Here is an 18,319-nt window from a genome sequence, read left to right as displayed (position 1 = left end):
GGGAAACTGATGACAACAGTTCAACACCAAAAGAATGGCAAATTAGAAGAAAATTTGAAACATCTCATTGAAAAAAACTGATCCAGAAAACAGATTCAGGAAAGGTAATTTAAAAATTATTGGAATACCTGAAGATAAAATATATTGGGGCAGCTTAATAAGACACTTAATTACCTAGCTGTGTGGCCTTGGGCAAGCCACTTAACCCCATTTGCCTTGCAAAAACCTAAAAAAAAAAATTTATATATATATATATATAGTAAAAATGGAGTCAGTGGCTAAAAAGGAAAATGGAAAGGGAGTAAGAGAAAGGAGAGGTGTAATAGGCTAAGATATTTCATATAATAAGATTTTTTTTATTACAATTAATTATTGCAATGATATGGAAGAGGGGAAAGGCGAAGGGGAATTAGGGAACCTTTGCTCAGAGGTGGCTCGGAGGGGAAAAAAAAGCATACTTAGTTAATAGGGTATAGAAATCTAGAAGAAAAAGGAGAGAAAGGGGATGGGAGAAAAGGAATGAGGGAAGGGGGGGGGAGGTAGGTGATAGTGGAGAGAGTAGATCATAGGAGAGAATAGTCATTTTCTTTTTTACTTTTTGCAAAGTGCTGGGATTGGGTGGTCTGTCCGGGACCACGGGGCCGGGTGGTTGCTGGGTCTCTGGGGTGGTGTGGGCTTGGGGCCTCTTGGCCCCAGGGCCAGTACTATGTCCGTTGCACCACTTGGCTGCCCTACAGCAAATCTTAGAAGAGGGACAGAATGAAAGGAGAGAGAAAAAAATATATGGTAGTGGGGAGGAATGGATGGAGGGAATTACAATCAGCAACAGCAAATGTGGAAAAATATGGAAGTAACTTCTATGATATCTTTATGTATAAAGTATCATTATGATAAAGAATGTGATCCACCCAAGACAGAGTTAATGGTATCAGAACACAGACTGGAATAATTTTTTTTCTTTTTCTTTTACTTTTATTTCTCGTGAGGTTCTATATTGGGGGGGGGGTATGTTTACACTTAAACAAGATAAATACTTTAGTAATGTATGAATAAAGTCATATTAATCAAAAAAGAAAAAAGAAAAAAGAAAGAAACCAGGAGGGATGGGAATTCAGGGAAGCATGGAAGGATTTGCATGAACTGATGCTGGGTGAGATGAGCAACACGGGGGTGATGATCAACCTTGATGGACTTGCTCATTCTATCAGTGCAACAATCAGGGACAATTTTGGGGTATCTGCAATGGAGAATACCATCTGTATCCAGAGAAAGAATCGTGGAGTTTGAATAATTTATGAAAAAGACCCATTATCTTATTATGTAATAATTTTGCTGTCTCTTGTACTTTATTTTTCTTCCTTAAGGATATGATTTCTCTCTTATCATATCCAACTTAGATCAATGAATACCATGGAAACTATGTAAAGACTAACAGACTGCTTTCTGTGGGGGGATGGGGAAGGAAGACAGACTAGGGATGAATTTGCAAAACTCAAATAAAATCTTTTAAAAAAATTTATCTTTTTAGTAAAACTCTCTATGTATGAATGTATTTATGAATATGCATATATATAATACATATATATGTACACACACACACACACACACACACACACACACACATTCTCCAATCCTAATTTTAATCTCAACTCCAACTCTGCCAAATATTAAAACCTGAATCTGATAAGATTTTTAGTTCTGGGTCAAAAATAAGACCAGTGGCAGAGCCAGCTCCCTTTGAAACTTTTACAACTCAAACTATTTAGATATGGTCAAAGAAATAATCTACTGAAAAGTCATTATTTTACTGAAGTTCTGTTATAACTGAGTAATGTAAAAAATTACATTGGCATCTAAATTTACAACTTTAAATCACAAGTTAGCTAAGGGGTAGCTGGGTGGCACAGCGGATAGAGCACCCATACGGAGTCAGGAGGACCTACATTCAAATTTGACCTCAGACCATTGCCTTACAAAAAAAAAATAAGTTCACGTAACAAATATAAATTAAATAGAACTAAACATCCCTATTACAGTCTTCACACATCTAACATGCTCTACTATGAAAATTTCCTATCAGAAGAAATAGCATAACATAAAGATACATTAGAACTGAAAGGTATAACAAAAGGTATTTACAGACTGAGTTAAAGGTAGGGGAAAGATTCCACAAAACAAAAATAAAAGGAACCTCAATGGCAATGAAAATTAGTCAAAATAAAAAAAATGTATAAATCATTAGCATTCCTATAAGAAAAATTGCATATTATTTACAGAATTTATAAAAATATGGGGAGGGGTGAAATCTACCATAACATACATAGAACTACAGAAATACAGACAGAACTAAATAATTTTAGAAAGACTAAAAATGATTTCAGGTAGTTCATGCCAATATAATTAAAAAGACAAATATTTTCTAAATTAATTTTTTCACTGAGGAATCAATTTACTAAAAGTTTATATTACAGAGTAAGAAAAAAACAAAAGCAATAATTATCTAGACAAATCTCAAGGGAAGAAATGAAAAGAAGTGGTGAAATATCAGTTCTTAAAATTATGGCTATGAAAAAGGAGAAATCATCAAAATGATTTGGTACTGGCTAACAAGTAGATAAATCAATCTGAGGTCTAAATTAAGTGCTCAACCTAACAGATCCACCACATATAGCACAGACTGTAGTAAATCCAAAAATTCCAGTTACAAATAATGTTCTAACCTCATAGACAGCAATTTGAGCTTCCAAATGGAGAGATGAGTAAAATGGAACGATTGTCATCATAAGCAAAAGGAATGAAATAAAATTATCTATGCAATCTATTGACAGGAAAAAGAAATAATAAAAAAGATCACAAAAGATAAAATGACTATTATGTAAATTTAAAAGGTTTTACACAAATAAAATAATGCAAATAGAAATAACTGGGAAAATAATGGTAGTAAGTTTATATATCCAAGATACATAAGATATTAAAGAAATTTATTTATCCAAGTCAAAAAATGTGAAAAGGCAGATCTCAAGGAAGACATTCAAGTCATTATTTTTTCAATGCTACAAATCATGAATAATTAAAATTAAAGCATATTATCTCTGTGGTCCCACCTCACACCCAACCAGCTCAGCAAAGATTGAAACAAAGATGGTGCATCTACAGTAAAATAAGCAGAAAGCAATTTAGAAAGATGACACCAAAGTCATTGCCATTTGACTCAGTTATATCACAACTAGGTAAACCAAAGATCAAAAAAAGAAGAAAAAGACCCATATGTAAACTAAGGGAATGCTCACCTTACAAATTATAGTATGTGAATGTATATTACTGTATCACAAGAATGATGAAAAAGACATTTTCAGAGGAAAATGGAAAGATTTCTATCAACCAATAGAGTGAAGTGAGCACTAAGAACTATTTATACAATAGCTACACTATATTTAAAAATAATAACTAAAAGGTTTGAGAACTCAGTAAATACAAACCACAATTTCACAAGAACAAAATGAAGCACACAACTCAGCTCATCAAAGATGATGGAGTTAAGGTAATCTATTAATATACATTTTTTTGATCTTCAATGGGATAACTGGATCAATATTTCTTAACTATACATATACTTGGTAGCTGAAAAAAAAATCAAGAAACTTTCCAAGTTCAACTGGAGACTCATAATAAGGAAAATGACCAATCCATTTCATTTTTGGACAGCTTTGATTGTAACAAAGTCTTTCACTTAAACTTTTTCCCTATAATTTCAACAGATAATAATACTAGAATAAAATAGGTTTAACTAAAATTTCAAGAGATTAGTTCTAAATGGAGATTTTTACCTTTTTGTTTGCTTCTGTGAGTAATGTTTCATATTTCCTATTGGCATCCTGAAGTCTGCACTGATAATCTGATATTTCTTTTCTTATTTTCTCTTCTTTTTCCTTCAGCTCTTTTTGTACACAATCCAAACTCTTCTTCAGTTCACATTTTTCCAGGATGAGCTCATCCAGTTGTATCTAAATGAAAAAAAATTATGCTGGCCAATTTTATCACTTTTTTGATAAAACTTTATTTTCCTTTAAACAAATTGAAAAAAAATAAGCAAATATCCATGATATAAGGTTTTTTTTAGGGTTTTTTTTTTGGCAAGGCAAATGGGGTTAAGTGGCTTGCCCAAGGCCACACAGCTAGGTAATTATTAAGTATCTGAGACAGATTTGAACCCAGGTACTCCTGACTCCAGGGCCAGTGCTTTATCCACTACACCACCTAGCCGCCCCATGATATAAGTTTTGAAGGGAAAAAATTTTACCTAGGAACTTAAAAAGAAATATGTTATAGTCACTTTTAAAAAAATGTTATTAAACTTAAACCAGTATTACATATCAATTAATATAACACACACAATATTTTTACATTAAGTATGAATCAGAGAAAGCTATTAGTTAAAGAAACATGAAAAGAATATGATATTTTCTTCAGCTTTTAACCTGAATTAAGCAACAAAACTTGCTATCATGATTACAGGAATTCTGTGACAAAATAAAGTCTCTCCAAGAGGCACTGAGAGTCTTAAAAAAGTTGGGCTGTATTTTCATTGAATGCTCTTCTGAACAAATTCTTAGGAATTTGACTATTCCTTAGCCTTCTTGTAACATGTTGAATGAGTTGAGTAATGAATAAAAATGACAATAATTCAGTAGCTGACATTTATCTGTAGCGTTAAAAGTTTGTAAAATATTGATTATCTCACTTGAACCCCATAAAAACTCTTTTAAGCAGATCTGACAGATACCATTAACTTTTGGGTATCTGTATTTGAAAGCAAGATATTTCTTGTCATAAAAGTAGGTTTCATTCATTTGAAGTAATTTAAATGTAGTCATTATTTCAGAGAGTAACTTACTTTTTTCTTCTCTGCTTCTGCTTCTTTCATATTTATGTAATCTGCAAACCTGTTCTTCTCTCCAGTATATTCTCCTTGTAACACTGTCATCTTTTGTATCATCTCATTCATTTCCTTCTTTAGCAGAGCTTCATTATCTTTAACTTTATTTATCTGGAAAAGAATTTTCATTAATCTTCCAAATATTGCTTTGATGGTATGAGGATTTTAAACCAAACTAACTACTTCTCTACAATTTATTCTGGATAATTACTTTAGCCTTCAAAATACAAAAGAACTTGAAAAATTCTCAACTCATTAGACATTTTAATAATTTTCAAAGCATTATTTCCTTTTCAGTGAAGATACAACATAATACAGAGAGAAATAATGTCAAAGGAGACTACTTAAGTCTTTAACTCCCCTTCACAAACATGCCATTACAAATTAAACCTATGCAACACTCATGAAAAGGATACGGAAAAAAAACTGCATGCAAGTTTCTTGGATTTGATCAGCTCTAGATTTAGTGTTAATCCCCATTATGTGCTGATATAAAAAAAAGCATCTTTATTAGAACCTATTATAGCATTACTTTTATGCATACTTAAAGATAAAAGACTTTAATTATCTCTAAAGTAACAGCTATCTCTGGATAAATTTGGAAAAAGTATCAAATGCCTTAAGAAAAAAAGTTTTCTGCTGAAAATATACTATTGTGTGCTTTAACCCTTGTTATAAAGTGGGGGGGGGGACACCATTAAAGGCACTAGGTTAAGGACTTTTGCAAATATTTTACAAATACTTCACATGAACCTCAACCCAGCCCTATGACATAGAGATTATTATTTTCATTCTACAGATGAGGAAACTGAACCAGAGGTTAAGTGACTGTTCCCAAGTTCACATAGCTAGAAAATATCTGAATTTGTTCTCACATCTTCCTGATTCAATCCCAGAAGTCTGTGTATTATTCCACCAGCTGCCTCCAGCACACGGATGTCTATGGTGGAAAGGAACTGGGAGATCACACTGAAATAAGTTTATGAAGGGAGCAACACTGAATTGAGCATTGAAGTAATTCAACAAGGCACAAAAGGCAGTCTGAATGAAAGAACAAATATAAATAGGAAATCATTGGGAACAATTCAGTCTAGCTAAAACATGAAGGGGATAGTGTGAAATAAGGCTGGAAATAAGCTCTATACCTTTCTTACTTTAATAATAAAAATATAATGAATATAATATTTCTTAGATAATTTAAGGATCATGAACCCAAGGTCCTCATTCTTAACATCAATTTCTCTAAAAAAAATTTGTGCAAGCATAAGGTAAAAATAGGTTGGGCAAAAACCATCTTAATATTGAAACATATATGATACTATAGTCTCATATTTATCTCTTTCAAAAAAGCAAAATAATGCACCAAATGTTCTGCTTAAATTTATTATTTACCATAATTCTGGTAAATATCAATTAAAGATATTACAAAATATCAAGAATAGATACTACCCATAATCCTCAATACATCTCTCTAGTCCTTCAAACTTTAAAAACATAAGAATATATAACACATTATTGTGATTCTATATTTATAAATAAGAGATAGAAAAAACAGTAGGTAATCAGGATGAGTAGCAACCAAGTCTTACCTCTGATATAAATTTACTATATGTACCTGAATATTTCCCTGAAACTCTTGAAACTCTCAAAAACTAGAAGATGAAAAAGAGTTACCATCAGTACTAGTAAAAGTTTCCACATTGGGAATATCCAAGATCTAAATGAAATTTTAAAATTTTATATATATATATATATATATATATATGTATATATATATATATACATATATATATATATATAATGTTTGTAATTTGGAAATTCCATAACTATTTTTCCACTTATTATTATTCAAAATGAAAACATTTATTCAGAATTTTAAGATTTTCAAAGTACCCTGTTCAAATAGAATACCTACAAAGTTTCAAATAGTATAAATGACTTTTCCATAATTTACCTTTTCAAGAAGAGAGGAGTTTTCCCTCTTTGTCAACTCAAGTTCATTCTCCAGGTTTGCATAAGAATTTTGTAGAGCTTCTAAACTGTCACACAAAGTTTCATTCTTGGATAGTTCTTGGATTTTTTGTTGCAATTCCAATGTAAAATTTTGCAGCTGTGATTTTTCTTTCTCCCAAAGTTGCTGCTCTGCCTCCATCTGGGTCACCATACAGGAGAATTTTCTGAGGTCTTTAACTTGTGTTTGCAGCATTCTGTTTTCTTCTATTGTCTTCTCTAGTTTATGTTTGCTGCTTTCAGTTTCCTGAATAAGGTCATTCATAGAAGATTTCAGAACAACATTATTATTTTTGTTCTCTTCAAGCTGCTGCAGCAAATGAACTTTCTCATTTTTTAGACAATCCACTTGACAATTTAGATGCTGTTCGTTGACCTTATATATATTGTGTTCTTCATGTAAAGATTCTATTTTCTCATTTAGATTGTTCAATTGTTTTTTGAAGAAATTCCATTGTATGATTTGATTCTTCCTTAAGCTTTTTCTTTTCCTCTTCTTTTTCTTCCAGTAGGCTTTCAAATGAAACATTTAACATTTTCAGTTCTGTCACTTGACCCTGCTTTTCTTGTAGTTCTTTCAAAATGTTCTCTTTTTCTGAAGATAAGGAAGCAACTTGAGTTTCCAAACATTTTAGGTTTTTGGTCAACTCTACTAATTCAAAAATTCGACCTTGTTTTTCTTTCAGTTCCTTAGACATACTTTCCTTTTCTGACCTTAAAGAAACAGCTTCAGGTTCCAAAGACCTTAGACTCTTGGTCAACTCTTCCAAATCAGACACCTGACTCTGTTTTTCTTGTAATTCTTTCAAAATGTTCTCTTTTTCTGAAGATAAGGAAGCAACTTGAGTTTCCAAACATTTTAGGTTTTTGGTCAACTCTTCTAATTCAAAAATTCGACCTTGTTTTTCTTTCAGTTCCTTAGACATACTTTCCTTTTCTGACCTTAAAGAAACAGCTTCAGGTTCCAAAGACCTTAGACTCTTGGTCAACTCTTCCAAATCAGACACCTGACTCTGTTTTTCCTGTAATTCTTTCAAAATGTTCTCTTTTTCTGAAGATAAGGAAGCAACTTGAGTTTCCAAACATTTTAGGTTTTTGGTCAACTCTTCTAATTCAAAAATTCGACCTTGTTTTTCTTTCAGTTCCTTAGACATACTTTCCTTTTCTGACCTTAAAGAAACAGCTTCAGGTTCCAAAGACCTTAGACTCTTGGTCAACTCTTCCAAATCAGACACCTGACTCTGTTTTTCTTGTAATTCTTTCAAAATGTTCTCTTTTTCTGATGATAAGGAAACAACTTCAGTTTCCAAATATTTCAGGTTTTTAGTTGATTCCTCTAATTCACATAAATGCTTCAACAGATTTTCTTTCTCTGTTGTTAAAGAAGCAGCTTCAGATTCTAAATACTTTAGACTTTTGACCAGCTCTTCTAATTTACAAATTTGACCTTGTTTTTCTTTTAACTCCATAGACATAATTTCCTTTTCTGACCTTAAAGAATCAACTTCAGGTTTCAAAGATCTTAGACTTTGAGTCAACTCTTCTAAACCAGACAACTGACCCTGTTTTTCTTGTAGTTCTTTCAAAATGTTCTCTTTTTCTGAAGATAAGGCAACAACTTCAGTTTCCAAACATTTCAAGTTTCTAGTTGACTCTTCTAATTCACACAGCTGTATCAAAAGTTTTTCTTTTTGTGATGTTAAAGAAGCAGCTTCAGTTTCCAAACTCTTTAGATTTTTGGTCAATTGTTCTAATTCAGACATCTGACTCTGCTTTTCTTCCAACTCCTTTGACATATTTTCTTTTGATAATCTTAAGGAAACAACTTCAACTTCCAAACATTTTAGGTTTGTATTCATCTCCTCTAATTCACAAATTTGATCCTGCTTTTCTTGCCGTTCCTTCAACAAACTGTCATTTTCTGCCATTAAAGCAGCAATTTCAGTTTCCAAATATTTTAGGTTTATGTTCATCTCTTCTAATTCACAAATTCGACCTTGTTTTTCTTTTAGCTCCTTCAAAATATTTTCCTTTTCTAACCTTAAAGAAACAACTTCAAATTCAAAAGATTTTAGACTTTTGGTCAACTCTTCTAAATCAGACACCTGACCCTGTTTTTCTTGTAGTTCTTTCAAAATATTAGTTTTTTCTGATGATAAGGAAACAACTTCAGTTTCCAAGCATTTTAGGTTTTTATTCAACTTTTCTAAGTCATATAGCTGCTTCAACAGATTTTCTTTTTCTGATGTTAAAGAAGCAAATTGCATTTCTACACTCTTTAGACTTTTGGTCAACTTTTCTAATTCACATATTTGACTCTGCTTTTCTCCTAATTCCCTTGCCATGCTTTCTTTTGCTAACCTTAAGGAAACAACTTCAGTTTCCAAACATTTTAGGTTTTTGTCCATCTCTTCAAATTCATAAACTTGATCACACTTTTCTTGCAGTTCCTTCAACATATTGTCTTTTTCTGATTTTAAGGAAGCAACTTCAGATTCTAAATTCTTTAGATTTTTGGTCAATTCTTCTAATTCAGATAACTGACTTTCCTTTTCCTGTAACTCCTTTGATGTATTTTCTTTTTCTGATCTTAAGTTAACAATTTCAGTTTCCAGACATTTCAAGTTCATGGTCATTTCCTCTAATTCACATATTCGATCCTGCTTTTCTTGTAGTTCCCTCAACATATTGTCTTTAGCTAACATTAAAGAAGCAACTTCAGTGTCTGAATGTTTCAGGCTTATCATCAACCCTTCCAATTCAGACACTTGACTCTGCTTTTCTTCTAACTCCTTTGACATATTTTCTTTTTCTAACCTTAAGGAAACAACCTCAGATTCCAAATGTTTTAAGTTTATGATCGTCTCCTCTAATTCAGATACTCGATCCTGTCTTTCTTGTAGGTATTTCAAAATGTTTTCTTTTTCTAAAGTTATGTTCATAAATTGTGAATCAAAGCATTTTAACATTTGAACTAATTCTCCTAATTCAGAGATTTGATGATTTTCTTGTAATTCTCTCAGTGTATTGTCTTTTTCTGACCTTAAGAAAACAACTTCTGTTTCTAAACATTTTAGGGTTTTGATTGCATCTTCTAACTGGCAAAATTGATCTTGCTTTTCTTTTAATTCTTTCAAAATATTTCCTTTTTCTGACCTTAAGGCAACAACTTCTATTTCTACATGTTTTAAGCTTTCAACTAATTCTTTTAATTCATTTACTTTATCTTTATTTTCTTGTAGTTCTTTCAATACATTGTCCTTTTCTGACTGTAAGGAAACAACTTCAGTCTCTGCACAGCTTAAGGTTTCAGTCAGGTTTTCTAATTTAGACACTTGACTCTGTTTTCTGTGTAATTCCTTTGATATGCTTTCTTTTTCTAATCTTAAAGAAGCAACTTCAATTTCCAAATAATTAAGGGATTGGGTCAACTCCTCCAATTCTGACACTCGACATTGCTTTTCTTTTAATAGCTCATTTGCCATGGACTCTTTTTCTGCCCTTGTCGATAAAAGTTCGGATTCTAAATATTTTATGGTTTGAGTCAATTCTTCTAATTCAGACACTTGGTTCAATGCCTTTAATTCATATACTCTACCTTGATTTTCATGTATTTCATTCAACATATGTTCTTTTTCTGGCTTTAAATTGACAAATTCAGGTTTTAAACATTTGAGGGTTTGGGTGCACTCATCAAAGTCAGAAGTTTCTTGATGGTTTTTCAACTTGTTTCCTTTTTCTGAAATTAAAGGTACAACACCAGTTTCTACAGATCTAAAGTTTTGGATGAACACTTCTAATTCAGACACACGATTTTCCTTTTCTTGCAGTTTTTTCAAAATAATTTCTTTTTCTGACTTTAAAGCAACAAGTTCTGATTTTAAACAATTTAAAGTTTGAGTCAACTTTTCTAATTCAAACACTTTATCTTTATTTCCTTGTATTTCTTGAATTGTGTTTTCTTTTTCTGACCTCAGAGAAAAAACTTCAGCTTCAACAAATTTTAAGTTTTCAGTCAACTGTTCGAATTGAGACACTTGAACTTGCTTTTCTTGTAATTCTTTCAATATATTGTCTTTTTCTGTCCTTAAAGCAATAATCTCTGTTTCCAAACATTTTATGGTTTGGTTCAACCCTTCTGAGAATTCAGAATGCTGACCTTGATTTTCTGGTAAACTATTCAATTTATTGTTTTCTGACCTTAAAGCAAATAATTCCAATTCTGAACATTTTAGGCCTTTGGTTAACTCTTCCATTTGTGTTTTCAGTGTTTCTAATTCAGACTTCGCATTCTCAGCATCAAGAATCACTGCTTCTTGATTTTCTTCTGACATCTGCAATTCTCTTTCAAGTACTTCAATTTTGTCCTTAAATTTGTCAGTGTTACGCTCACTTTCCTTTAGCTTTTCTAAAACATAGTGTTTTTTCTTTTCATCAGACTCTATGCGGATTTTTAGTTTTTCTATGCCACTTCTTAGCTGATGGATTTCTTCTTGTGTTGAATTCAACCTTGCTGCAATCTCTCCTTTCTCAATTAGTGAACTCTCTAAAATCTTACAAAGTTTTACATTTTCTGCTTCTGATTCATTCAACTTGCCTTTCATATTTTCTGATTCTCTTATAAGAAGTTCTTTCTCATTCGTCAACTGATCAAATTCAATTTTCAAGCCATCATTTAACAAACGAAGCATCTGTGCATCCTTCTCTAAATTTTGAAGCTGCTCTTCAAGATGACTTTTTTCTTTTAACAGTTGATTTACATCAGATGACACAGTCTGAAGGTGCTGCGCTTTGTCTCTTATCTCAGACTCCATTATTTCTATATGTTGCAAAGATTCCCTTTGATTTGACTCACACAGTTCAATTTTTTCCTTCAATTTTTCACTAATTTCTTCAATTTGCATTTTTGTTCTTAAAAGAATGTCTAGTTCTCCACTAAGGTGTTTTTTCTCAGATATGACCACAGAGAGCTGTTCTTCAAGATCAGATATTATTTTCTGTTTGCTCTCATTATCTTTTTCTAAATAGATATTCTTTGTTTGAAGGTTTTCCAAGTCAGCTTCTATGGAGAAAGCATGATTCTCAATGTTACTCTTTTCAGATTTTATCCTCTTCAATTCATTTTCAATTTCAAGAAATTGTTCTTTCCAGTCTCGATTCACCACTGTTATGTTATCTGGAGTGTCTGTCTTTGGAACTTTGCATGGTTCCAAACTAGAATTTAACTTTTCCAAAGATGTTATTCGCTGAAGTAACTGATGGTTATCATAGGAGAGGGATTCCAATTTCTCACTCAGATCTGATTTATCTTTTTTAAGTTCCTGAACTACTTTTTCTAATTCTAAACACATGCCTATCTTAGAAGTTAATTCAGTCTTTTGCAAATGCAGCTTGTAGTCTAATTCTTTGATTTCACTAAGCAATGTATCAATTTTTTTATTACTTTCCTCTATGCCACAGAGTAACTTCAAGTTTTCATTTGAAGTCTCTTTCACCTGCATTTGTAGATTCTGAACAAGCACTTGATTTTCCAGGAAATCTATAGCTGCAGAAGTATCAATACTAGAAAATGATAATTCACGAATGCATTCTGAACTGTTTGAGGTTTTATTTGATGAATCTCTATGTTCATTTTCTAATGCAGAATGAATACCATCAATTTCAATTATTTTCTCACACTGCAAATTTAAGGTTTGTTGAACATTTTGCTCACAAATGGGTAGTCTATCACTTTTAATTATCTTTTCATCAATGAATGAAACATGTCCTTTTGAATTATCTGAAACACTGTTTTCTGGAGCATCCTTAATTCCCTGTAATTAAAGAACACCAACAAGAAAGCATTTTATTTTTTCACAAAGAATTACAGGACAGAAATTAATATCTAGATAAATTTTTCCCACACTAAGTAGGTTAAAATGCAACTTTCCTCCTACTCTTCTCCCAAACTAGCCCTCAACTCTCCATTAGTAATGTCAAAGCAATCTCTTTAAATGTCATATTTTGATTTAAGGTAGATAATTGTAACCTATCTATTAGACACAATTAGGGAAAGGAGTTTGAAACATTAATAGTAGAAACATAAAACTTCCCTTTTCCTCTTTAAAATAAAATTGGTAGATGATTTCCAACCTACTCATCTTTCACTTGGTAAGTGTTAATTTAGCTTAGTTTTTTTTTTAATTTTGGTTATCTAAAAAACAAAAACAAATGTTTAAAATGTAATTAAAAATTAAAATATATCTGATTAAATAATTGTTCAACAAAGCAAAGGTGTGTTCTAAGGAGTTAGAATTAAATCAGGTCAAAAATTTTCAAATACATGTAATAATTATAAGGTATTCTTTTTTAATTGCTATAATTGACTTTGTATTTTCATGCCAAATTTTAACAAGCACATACCTGCAAATATTGTTAACCAACATCATGTAAAATTTGTCATTAGTATTTTAATCAAATTCACATAAAATATGTTAACCAGTCACCTAGAATACACATTAAATGACCATCACTGATCTAATAGTTAATGTACTCCAGAAAAATTAACTTCTTTAAGCTCCAAATAATTTGCTTCAATTAATATCTAATCATCATGGAAACAACAATATTAGGCAAGATGACTATACAGTCACTACTCATGAGTGGTAAATAACATGAACTAATTCCTTCAAACATATTCATAAAAAGCAGACACAATCAATACTTTCCTATGTAGTGTGGTTGTGGTAATGCCAATCACAGTATTAATTTGCTAAAAAAAAAAATTAGATGACTGGATTTTCCTGCAGTAGTAATTTTTAACAAGTTTTAAATAACATAGGAATTGGTTTTTTTGCATTAATATTCAGGAAACTTTTGGGGGTGGCTAGGTGGTGCAGTGGATAGAACACCGGCCCTGGAGTCAGGAGGACCTGAGTTCAAATCCGGTCTCAGACACTTAATAATTAACCTAGCTGTGTGGCCTTGGGTAAGCCACTTAACTCCATTTGCCTTGCAAAAACCTAAAAAACTAAAAAAAAAAATATTCAGGAAACTTTTAATCATTATATTGGATTTAAGGCAACATAATGCCTTTTTTTCCTTTGAATAGCCCTAGATATGGTAGGGGGAAATATGCTTCTCAAACATACTTACATCTTCACCTTCAGCAAGAAGGATTGAACGGGAACTTAAATCAAGACCTTGAAGTTGAAGTCTTGCTACTTCAAGCTGAAGTGACAAGGACTCAGTCTGTTTCTTTTCTGCTGCCAATTTAGACTCCATTTCCACAGTCACACTTGCCAGCTTCTGTTGCCACTGTTCATTTTCTGTTAAATATTTCTCTCTAAGGGATTCCAGCTCTTTTCTTTCAGAATCTATCAGTTGTTTAAGCTCTTGAATCTCTTTTTCTTTCATAATCTCTTGGCTTTGATATTTGTCTTCAAGATTCTTTAGAGATATCTGATAAGTCTGACAAAGTGTCTCAAGTTCTTCAATATTCAAATTGACATCAGATTTAGCAATTTTCTTAGAATTGCAATCTACCACAAGACTACTACAAGGGGCTGCATCTATACTGGCATAGGACTGATTGTCTAAAATACTCTCTTCTAAACAGTTCAAAGAAGATGACTCTCCTGTTTCTTCAAAGAAGCCCTTACAAAAAGAAGATTCCACAAAACTTGTAAAATTGGGGGTTTCATTCATACAAGATGATGATAAACATTCATCACCTTCTAGTACAAATTCTTCTTTACCAGGAGTGTGCTGCTTCAAATCAGTTTGTAGGGTTTTAAGATTCATTGATAAGACAGAATTTTCAGCCTTTAGAGTGGCTGTGTAAGAATGTAGTTCTGACAACTTAGAACTCATGTAGCAGTGCTGGTCATGTAAAATTCTATGCTCAACTTGTAAAGAAGAAAATTTTTCTTGTAGCTCAACAAAATGCATTTGAACTTCTTTGTTTGACAGTTTCAAAAGTTCAAAGTCATCACCATCTTCAAAACTGTCTTCTAGATGTTTTGAGCAAAAAGACTTTGGTTTACTATACTTTTTCCCGAATACATCTTTATCATTCTCTGCAATAATATCTGAAGGAAGGTCACTATTTTCATTATTCAGTGTTTTAACTTCATTTACTAGTTTCTCTACTTTTTCTGCTATTTTGGTAGTTGCCAAGATACATTCTGATTTTGAATCATTCAGCTCAGATGTTAGTTCTAACTTCTGAATTTGCAGAATCTCACACATTTTCTCTAACTCATTTAGCTTATTTACTGCTGTCTGCAGTGAAGTCATCAGCTGAACATTATCATTTTGGCTTGTTGATAGTTCATGAAGAACTGAAATACATTTTTCATCCATTTCTTTTTTACAGTCATCATAACTATTAGTTTCAAAAGACTGACCAAGTTGCTTAGTTTCCATTACCTTTGAGTCCCTAGTTTCCAACTCTTTTCTAGTCAATTCTAATTCTTGTTTTAAGATCTCTTTCTCCTTTTCACTTTCTTTAAGTCTTAGTTCCATATGTTCAATAACTTCTTCAAGTTGTACCACTTGAGCATTATAAGTATTTAAAGAACTATCCTTAGCTTCCATATTCATGTGAAACATTTCCATTTGAATCATCTTACAATTATCTAATTCATTCCTATTTTCATTTACAGACTCAAGAGCCAATTCATTCCTCTGCACATGTTTTGCCTTAACAAATTTCATCAGTCGATCATTTTCTTGAAGCAAGACATGACAATGTTCTTTTATTTTGCTTTGTTCATACTTGAAATTTGAAATTTCTTGTCTTAAGCCATCAGACTCAATCTTTGAACTATTTTGAATAGCTGCAATCTCAGCTCTCAGTCCACACTGCATTGTCTCCATCTCAGTAATTAACTTCTCATTTTGTTCTGCAGCCAGGGCTAGCTTATTGATGTAATCTTCACGTTCTCTTACAAAAGCTCCTTCCAGGTCCTTTAATTCATTATTTCTGTTTCCACAAAGTCCAGTATTATGTTCACTTAAGAGACATTCCAATTTAGTGTTCTTTTCTTCTATTAATCTGTATTTTTCTTTAAGAAGTTCAAGTCCCTTTTCAGCTTCTTCACATCTCTTTACCAAAAGAAGTTGCTCCTCTTTGTTTCTATCAGATTGCTCTGAAATAGTTTTCTCTTTTTCCATTAAGCAGTTTAAAAAATTGTCATTTTTTTGTATTAAGTCCATTTTTTCCATATTTAAAATTGTATTAATCTCCTTGAAATTCCTATTTTCTTGAGTTAGTTCTTCAATTTCTTTCTTGTTTTCAAAGAGTATGGAATTAATTTCCTCTTTCTCAGAATTCAGGGTTTCAGACAGCAACTGGAGTTCCTTTACTGACTCTTCAAGTAAGCTGTTATTGGTTTTTAATTCCTTAATCTCTGCTTGTCCAGATTTCAGTTGTTCACTCAACATTTGAAATTCCTTATCCACAAAACTTTCATGCATATGTTCTGCTTTAATCATATTTTCTTCTATTAAATTTTTTATTTGCACCAATTCTTCACAATGTTTCTGTGAATCTGAGTTCATTTGTTTGTGAGAATCTACTGAAAGCTCAAATGAAGAAACTTCATGTGCTGTAGCTGCACTTTTCATACTCTGGTCTTCTAAGTGTAATTTAGATTTATTATCTCCCTCTTCTAAAGGTAAACCTCCTTGAACTTCAAATATATCTGAAAAAGAATTGTTCAATACTGGCTGTTCTAAAATCAAAAGATCCCCACAGTGATCATCACTTGTTATCTGAGATATATTTTTGGATTTTACTAGGCTATTAATCCTTTCATACTGTATAAACAATTCATCATAGCGCTGATCTTTCTCAAGGATTTCACTAGACATTAACTGAAGTTTCTGTTTCAGATGATCAACCTCCTCAGTTATCTGAACTATTTTCAAAGAGAGATTTTCTATTTCCTTTTTATATTTCTGATCTGAGCATTCTGCTTTTTGCTGCAGTTCATTATAGGCTCTTCTCTGTGTTTCCAATTCTACATTTTTTTCATCCATTGCATTCTGAAGGTTTCTGATTTCCAAGCCTAAATTTTCTTTTTCAATTTCCATTAATCTGAAGCTTTCATAGGCATCATGATTTTTCATCTGCTGAGTCTTCAAACATGTTTCCAAATGATTAATAGTGCTTTGTAAGCCTTCCTTTTCTAAGAAAAGCTGATTCAAAAGATGTTCTTTCTCACTTTTCCACTGAGAAAATAAAATTATTTCTTTTTTTAATTCTTCACATTCCTTCTCCTTTACTTCTAATGTACTACATAGCCCTTCGGATTCTCTCTCTCTTTTACTTAATTTATCATTCAATTGCTCAATATGATGTTCCCTTTTTTTCAGAAGATCTTGAGAACAATCCCGTTGCTTTTCTAGATCAGTCACTGCAAGCTTTAGTTTTTCCAAAATCAAAGATTTTTCCTGCTGATTAATTTTTTCTTCAAGAGCTTTTAAAGCTTCCTCTTGAGTGGCATTCTTATCTAAAAAGCAAAATACTTTTGATTAATTTATAGGATAATAAATTTACATATGCCAGGTTTCAGTGAATTATAAATTCAAATTATTAGTACAGCTTAAAGAGGGAAACTATCATACTTGGGAAATCAGATAACACATATGTCCAATCATTCCTTCTCAATGTATTTGATAACTTTTACATTTTTTTTCCACAGTAAATTTAACTAATAAGTCACTGACAATGAAACAAATTGAGACCTTAGCAGAGTCAGGAAGAGATCACACCACTTCCCAATGTGTAGTGTTCTGATCATTTTTTTTTAAATATTTAAAATGATACTATCCTTGCCATTCTGAGAAAGAAATTTCTAAATTCACCTATAATCAGAATAAGCAGAGTACAAGCATATATCATAACATGGGGGCAGCTTAGGTGGCACATTAAACAGACTGCTAGGTCTAGAGTCAGGAAGACTCATTTTTCTGAGTTCATATCTGATCTCAGACACTTAACAACTAGCTATCTGAACCTGGACAAGTCACTTAAGCTATATGGTCTCAGTTTCCTCATCTTTAAAATGAACAGGAGAAGAAAATGAAAAACCATTCCAGACTCTTTGCCAAGGAAACTCCTAATGGAGTCACAAAGAGTCAGACAAAACTGAAAAATGACTTCTCAACAATAAATCTTAATATGATACATGAAAATAACAAGCCAACTATAATGAGGGGAAGATCCTCTATTTATTCCAATATTATAACTAGGAAACTAGTGAGAAGAGGTCTTTGATATCTGACAACACTCTAGTCTAATTTAGGAAATGGTAATGGCAATCTTTCCAAGTTTCTTTTTTTTTTTTTTTTTAACATTTCTATCAGGAAAACAAAAGAAAAGTTGAC

General features: G+C 31.9%; 1 protein-coding gene across 1 annotated transcript in view; it reads right to left on the bottom strand.

The window, feature by feature from the left end:
- The window catches only part of CENPF (centromere protein F), an 82,411-nt gene that overhangs the window by 12,715 nt on the left and 51,377 nt on the right, over positions 1-18,319 (bottom strand). The window contains 5 exon segments of the mRNA XM_074222662.1: positions 3,828-4,004; positions 4,895-5,047; positions 6,891-7,385; positions 7,387-12,759; positions 14,081-17,442. Of these exon segments, the coding sequence (XP_074078763.1) occupies positions 3,828-4,004; positions 4,895-5,047; positions 6,891-7,385; positions 7,387-12,759; positions 14,081-17,442 (9,560 nt within the window).

Source organism: Macrotis lagotis, chromosome 2, assembly GCF_037893015.1.
Source record: "Macrotis lagotis isolate mMagLag1 chromosome 2, bilby.v1.9.chrom.fasta, whole genome shotgun sequence".
NCBI classification, from domain to species: Eukaryota; Metazoa; Chordata; class Mammalia; order Peramelemorphia; family Peramelidae; genus Macrotis; species Macrotis lagotis.
Note: the sequence above shows the minus strand (reverse complement) of the source record. Positions and strands in the feature narration are given on the sequence as shown.